This window comes from Pteropus alecto, unplaced genomic scaffold (genome assembly GCF_000325575.1).
Source record: "Pteropus alecto unplaced genomic scaffold, ASM32557v1 scaffold74, whole genome shotgun sequence".
In the NCBI taxonomy this organism is placed as follows: Eukaryota; Metazoa; Chordata; class Mammalia; order Chiroptera; family Pteropodidae; genus Pteropus; species Pteropus alecto.
In genome coordinates, this window is record NW_006436291.1 from 113,508 (window position 1) to 120,590 (window position 7,083).

At 57.9% G+C, this 7,083-nt stretch overlaps 1 protein-coding gene across 1 annotated transcript in view; it reads left to right on the plus strand.

Moving 5' to 3' along the window:
• ECHS1 (enoyl-CoA hydratase, short chain 1) overlaps window positions 1–4,613 on the plus strand; it is an 8,009-nt gene extending 3,396 nt beyond the window's left edge. Inside the window, exons 4-10 of the mRNA XM_025047541.1 lie at window positions 1–130; window positions 686–813; window positions 1,580–1,679; window positions 2,888–2,992; window positions 3,420–3,539; window positions 3,630–3,697; window positions 4,460–4,613. Of these exons, the coding sequence (XP_024903309.1) occupies window positions 1–130; window positions 686–813; window positions 1,580–1,679; window positions 2,888–2,992; window positions 3,420–3,539; window positions 3,630–3,697; window positions 4,460–4,525 (717 nt within the window). The 3' untranslated portion in view covers window positions 4,526–4,613. The remainder of the gene's footprint in view (window positions 131–685; window positions 814–1,579; window positions 1,680–2,887; window positions 2,993–3,419; window positions 3,540–3,629; window positions 3,698–4,459) is intronic.
• Window positions 4,614–7,083: the final 2,470 nt, after the last annotated feature.

Below are 7,083 nucleotides of genomic sequence, written 5' to 3' on the forward strand. Positions count from 1 at the left end.
AACCGCCCCAAGGCGCTCAACGCACTCTGCACTGACCTGGTCACCGAGCTCAACGAGGCACTACAGGCCTTCGACGATGACCCGGCCGTGGGGGCCATCGTCCTCACGGGTGGGGAGAAGGTGTTTGCAGGTGGGCAGCGTGGGGGCAGGTCATGGGCTGTGCGAGGGGCGGTCTGACCGTGGCCATGCCCATGGTCCATGGTGTCGCACACACACGTACATCTCCAAGGTAGGGTAATAAAAGCCAGTACAACTTGGGGTCATATACACATAAAGTGGGGATGGGCTAGGGAACTGCTGGGATGAGCTGCTTTGTATGTGTCACACTAGGTGTGCTCTGCCAGCCAGATAAGTTTATTCAAAGGGATTCGGGTCCTCGACCATCAGGTATTGTGTGTTGAGGGCTCAAGGAACTAAGGAATAAGCCCAGTCTCCTCTGAGTCCCCCTCAAGTCTGTTTCCTGTCCCGTAGTCCCTCTGCATCCCCTCCTTGGACACGTGTCACAGTGTATTGCCACTGTCCCTGCTGTCCAGCTGTGTGTCCACATGGCCATCGACACATAGGCCAGGCCCCACGCTGGCACTCCCAACATCCCAGTGCCTGCACACAGTGCATACTCAGGGTTTGGGGGTCCCGGCCACAGCGGGGTATCTGCGCCCTGGTAACTGGGACTCTCTCGTGCCAGCTGGAGCCGATATCAAGGAGATGCAGAGCCTAACGTTCCAGGACTGCTATTCCACCAGGTTCCTGAGCTTCTGGGACTACCTCTCACAGGTCAAGAAGCCCGTCATAGCTGCCGTCAATGGTTATGCTGTGAGTGTCAGCCTGCGCCGCCCTCTCGCTCAGTTCTTTACAGAATTGTGCTTGTGCGTGTGACATGGGACTGATTCTTGTTTTGAAAAGGCCTAAGCCAAGTTCCCCAGACAGCCGGCCTTCCCACTCAGTGCCGTTAGACAGCCAGGGACTGTGAGGAGAGGAGCCGTTTCAGCACCTGCTTTCGTCTGTGGACCCCTGGCCCCTGGGACTCCCCAGAGTGTTTTTCCCCTCTCCAATGTCCAGGACGCACGTGTTGGCTTTTCTGTGCAGTGTTAGCGACTTTCTGACCAGCGCTGCACCTGTACAGTAACCTCTTCCACTGTCGTCGAAAGCTCTGAGTCTCTTCTGTGGGGCCTCGGGGTCTCTTGTGGGCATGTGGACTATTTGGAGGTGTTGGGCTGGCGGAAGCCTGTAGAGAAGTGATGAGGGTGTGTCGGTTGTGATTATTTAATAAAGTTCCCTTGGGGGTCAGCAAATAAAGCTGATTGGAGCCCGGAGGTCCGCTTGCGCCTTGCAGCTGCCTTTGAGCCTCCACAGCAGAGCCCGTGGGACACAAAGCCGAACACGTTTGCCGTCTGGCCCTTTACAGAAAGACTTGAGCGGTATCAACCATTCGTGGGTCATTCATGGGGACACTTAACTAACTTTGTGCCTCTGTATTAATCTTTCCCCCAGACTGTGTTTAATTTTAATAGAAAATTTAAATAAGCAAATAGAGTGATCTGTCTGTGTTTCCCTGGTGACACCTCATGTTGTTTTACAGCTTGGTGGTGGCTGTGAACTTGCTATGATGTGCGACATCATCTATGCTGGAGAGAAAGCCCAGTTTGCGCAGCCAGAAATCCTGCTAGGGACAATCCCAGGTAAAGGGCCACCTTTAGCACAGTCTTCAGGTCTCTCCCCAGAGTCTGCCCACGTCTTGGACACTTTCCCAAGGCTAGACAGAGCATGCTGGCATCAGAGGAAGGACGTGTCTGGGCCCATTGCTTCCTCTGCTGACCAGCCCGCTTAGTGTAAGTGGACACAGTCACACTCAGAGTGGCCCGGGGCCACGGAGCTGTACTGGCGCCTCGGGTGATGGCCAGATCGTGTGTCAAATGCTGCCAGGAAGGGCTGACCGCACAATGGCTTAGGTCCTTGTATGTCAGAAGCTCAAAACAGAGAACATGGTAACCAAGGGCCAGCACTGAGAGCTCATGCCCAGAGATGACACATGTCACATCTGCTGGTGTTTCAGTGGCCAGAGCAAGTCCCATGGCCTCACCGAAGTTCAACAGAGCAGGAAATCTGATCCCCACATGGAGGTCAATGGGAAGGATGGGCAAACAGTGCAGACCCGCGCCTCTGCCCCCTGGGGCCCACCCGATGAGGGCTCCAGACTCTTGTCTGCCCTGGTGCGTGTGGAGCCTGGAGCCCAGGCTCCTGAGCCACTGGGCGGGCAGCAGGCCATGTCGAATTATCTGCGGGCCCCGGAGGATCTGCATGAACTCCGCTGACCACTGGGCTCTTCCCATCCCAACACCCTAGGTCTCCGCTTCACTCAGGCAGTGCCTGAGTCTGCTGGACTGTGGGAGTCTCCATCAGGTGGCCTCCTTGGCTCACCCTGGCACCCACGGTTCAGTGTGAGGCACATGTCCGGACAGGCGGTGCTCTCTCCAGCTGGCGGGAGGGTGTGCAGACATGTTGGGGAGCTTACTGGGGCCAGACAGCCGCGGAGTGCTGGGAGAGAAGGGCATATCCAGAGCGGCCCCGACCCTGCGGGGAGCAGCTGGGTCTGAGGCCGGGAGCTGCAGGCTCCGTGCATCTGTCCAGGGTCTGACTCCAGCACGACAGGTGCTGATGCAGGGGGCCGCGGTGCCGGGGTGGGCCCGAACATGGGCCGGATCCACCCCCCGCCCCGGTTTCTCAGGTGTCCCGCTTCCCCACCTACGGCCGCCACCTCACTTCTGCACACCCGCCCCGCCCGAGAGACCCGTCTTCAGCTTCTCAGCTTGTCGGCCCCGCGTCTGCGGCATCTTGGCTACAACCAGCCACAGAGCCAACTGTGACCAGCAGCCCTCTACCCCTGCAGGTATGGGGGGCACCCAGAGGCTGACCCGCGCCGTCGGAAAGTCTCTGGCCATGGAGATGGTTCTCACTGGTGACCGGATCTCAGCCCAGGATGCCAAGCAAGCAGGTACAGGCTGAGGTCGCTCCATGGAGTTGCCCCATGGGGAGTGGAGAGGGGAGGGTGATCAGCACAGTGCTTTCAGGTGTCCCAAGAACGCAGGGGACCACTGCCTCTTTTATTTGACCTGTCATATGTATAGAAGAGGAGCTGAAACACGCAAAGGCTAAGAAGGTTCTAAACCATCGAATCTCCCAAAGCTCAACCAGGCAACGGGGGATCCCCGAGCCCCTCTGCAGACACAGCCTCTCCCTGCCCCTCAGCGGCCGGCACCTGTCAGAGTTGGCCAGCCCTGGGGACAGTGCAGACCGTCGCCTCTGTGGCCACAGCCCCTCGTTGATGCCGCAGCGCCTCTGCTGGCAGAGCATCGCCATCGCGCAGAGCGCAACATTAACCAGTGCCGTTTCGACGCGTCATTCACCTTTTTGTGTTTTAGGTCTTGTTAGCAAAATTTTTCCTGTTGAGACGCTGCTTGAAGAGGCCATCCAGTGTGCAGAAAAAATTGCCAGCAATTCTAAACTTATAGCAGTGATGGCTAAAGAGGCGGTGAATGCAGGTGAGGCCCTCACGGGAGGGTGGCCGAGGGGCCGCTGGGCGAGGGGAGCTCTGCACGCCGCCCTTCGTAACGGCCGGGCTCCTTTTCCAGCTTTTGAAATGGCGCTGACAGAGGGAACTAAGTTGGAGAAGAAACTCTTTTACTCCACCTTTGCTACGGTGAGTGGACGACATTCATTCCCATAAGGTCACGTGCTCCCGCCGAGACGTTGCCAGGACGTCCTTGTGACTTTTAACACCGTTCCCCTTTGCTCAGTAGCTGGGTCGGGTGTGTCCATCAGTGAGCATCGGTCTTTGTGACTGAGTCCAGGGTGTGGAAGCTCGAAAGGACAGAAACGGTGATTTCCCGTTACAAAAGGGCTTCCGAGTTGCACCCCTAAATGCAGACCATTTTCCTGTAATTTTCCTGTGTCGTCCCAGTTACTCAGGATGGGATCCGAGTGTATTCTCATGCTGTGATCTGAAGCTTCAGAGCAGTGTTTGCTAGGATCCTGCCAATAACTTAAAGGAAACCCTTTCTCTAATAGTCATTAAAATTCATCTCTTCAGTTATCAGTCAGTCACATCCAGGTGTTTTGTAAAAGGAAGATGAAAGTGGCTTTGGCTCTTGAAGTGATGATGTGTGTGTGCGTGTGTGCCTGTGTGTCCGCACGTGTGCGCGTGTGTGCACACCCACGGGAGGATGCAGAAGTTCAGCCTGGATCCCAACCTCGTGACCCTCGGGGTGCTCCTGAGTGCGGGTGGTTTAGCGCACGACCCAGTTGCCACACAGGGTCCAGCTACTGAAGGACCATCACGTGGGGTGCGGGCCACCAATACCCATTTCCAGGCCTGCCCTGCTTGGTGGGGCCGTTCAGAGGCCCCTCCCCACCTGGCCCAACAGGGGACAGGAACGGCCAGCTCGGCTCTCCCTTCCCACAGGAGGACCGGAAGGAAGGGATGGCGGCGTTTGTGGAGAAGAGGAAGGCCAGCTTCAAAGACCAGTAAGAGCTGCCGCCTCTGCCTCAAGCCTCCGCTGACGGAAGTGCGGTCTGCCGGCTTCGGAAGCAAATAAAGGTCTGTTTTAAAGGCGGTAGATGTGCCTGCGGTTTCTCTCGCGGCGCAGGGCTGGGCCTGGCCCGTGCGCAAGGTCGTGAGACGCGCCGTGGCGAGTGTGTTCTGACCTTAATCAGCTCGTGAGCCTTCGCTGTGTACAGGTTTGCACTCGATTTCAGGACTGGGATGTTTCGATGCCAAGCTGTCACTTTGCCCACGTTCGACAGAAGCGAACCCCCTGGGTGGTTCTGTGTGGCTTAGAGCTGGCGAATGTGACCACTCAGGTGGCGTTGCTGGTGGGCGCTTGAAAGAGATATTCGTCGCCGAGCGACAGACTTCAGCCACGCTGTACCTCTGAGTCATCTCTAGACTCGAACGTCTTCTCACTTTTTTCAGCTTTTGTTTTGTCACTGTAAGTGACACTGTGCAAACAGAACAGAAGTTCTTAAAGTAAGTCGCCCCTGCCACACTCCTAGGTACGTAGCTTCGGAGAGATTTTCTGTGCCCACGCGTGCGCACACGCACGGGAAAGTAGTTGTTTTCTTCTTATGAAACGGTGCTCCAGGTCACTGGTCTGTAGAGTGCACTGTTCTCTTTCTACATCTGTCACCCCGTGCACCTTCTCTTGTTTGACTCTTTATGGTGGTAAAATATCTATAACATAAAATTTACCTTTTTTAAATGTGCAGTTCAGTGACATTAAGTACAGTCACAGAGTCCTGCAACTGGCACCACCATGCACCTCCGGTGGCTTCACCGTCCCAGACCGAGGCTCAACATTAGCTGCCCGTCCCCCCACCCCAGCCCTGGTGTCCTCTGTCTCTGTGAACGTGTAACGTTTTCAGGGTCCGTCAAGGCCGTAGTGCGTAACGGCCTGTGGCTGGGTGCTGCCCCCCTGGCATTCTCCATTGCCCTAAGCACAAGGCCGGTGCTGTCACATGTACCTCGAGCCGCTGTGTGTTCGGGCTGCAGCAAGGCCTGTGGTCAGAGCTGTGGAGGGGAACGCGTCCCCACACATGGGTGCACGTCTGTCGGATGGAGCAGATATCTTTCTGCAGGGACACACGGGGGCCGCCCGCTGCCCCGGCCACAGGAGGTGGAAGCTCCAGGACTGGTGTCAAAACTGCTGCTCCCGGCCCCCCGGCCGTTTACCCAGGCGCATGTCCCCTGACCCGGCTCAGAAAGGCACCAGTGCGGCAGGAAGTGTTCCGGGTGATGACACAGGGCTGTCGCACTTAGTGTCGTTTGCTGGGTGAGACAGATTGTAGGCAACAAGGTCCCTCTGGTGGCTTCAGACTCCAGGAGGGCCGGCCACACCCCCTGGTGGCTGTGCAGTGTCAGGTACCCCACAGGACGCTGGGTGACAGAGTGACTGTAGTTACAGGAAACCAGTTCTGCCCCCCTGGACATCTACCACTTAATCCTCATGTGACAGCCCAGCTCTGAACCCTCCACTGTTGAGATTCTCCAGCAAACGTCCAGAGTCCCCACAGGCAGGGGGCACTTATTATCCCAGGTCAGGCCTCCTTGGGCCTTCCAAGGCCAGGCACCCGGAGGCCCCACTGGCCGTGCGCACGCAGCAAAGTGGCTGCTGATGGACAGGTGGGCCCGGGTGAGGTGGGCCCCTGCTGAGGTGGGCCCCTGCTGGTGGCCACCTGCCCCACTGGTCTTGCTCCATGGCGAACCCACCTGTCAGGAGCAATGGGTGCCACTTACAGACTCAGGGCGGAGCTGTGCCAAAGCAGGGTCCCCACAGAGCATGCGCCCGGCCTGTCCCACGAGCTGAGCCTCAGCCCACCCCAGAAAGCCCACCATGCCAGCAGCTCAGTGAAGACCCGAGAGTGTTCGCTACAGGTGTCTCCTCCACCTTGTCCTGCAGCTAGGTGCAGCAGGTAGTCTGACGACCGGAACGTGTCTGAGGTTCCTTCTATGTGTGTGGCCTGCAGTATGTGCCTCCCACCCAGGACCGGGGCTAAACACCCCGCATAGCCCACCTGTGTTCGTGGGAGAATTGGAGCCACCTCCTGCGGAGCTGCGGCTATCGGGCACCCTGGATGTGTGCCCCTGTGCCTCAGGTGCCTTCACAGCAAGGTGAGGAACTGGTTCCACAGTCCCCGCCAGGCCTGGCCTGGAGGTGCTGAGCTTGGAGCAGGCTCCAGAGGGAGAAGGAGTTTAGGAAGGAGGCGGGGTGCCTGCTAAGTGATCACCTCCTCCCCCCGTGCCCACCAGCACTGAGAGTGGACACTGGGCCCTGATGCAGCGCCCTTGAGACCGAAGGAAGGCATGGCGACATTTTTTCAGACCAGCCTGTGGACTTTACCGTTTGACCCATGCCTCTTACAGAGGTGGGACAAGGGGAACTGGATTCGGGCCAAGCGCTCAGATCCGGCTCGCCCCGCAGGGTGGGGAGCCAGAAGGCTGGGCGCTCTGCGTGGGGACTGGGATGGGGATGGGGTCTGCCGGAGCGCTGGCTGTCGATCCTCTAGTGAAATAAATAAGCAGAGCGCCAG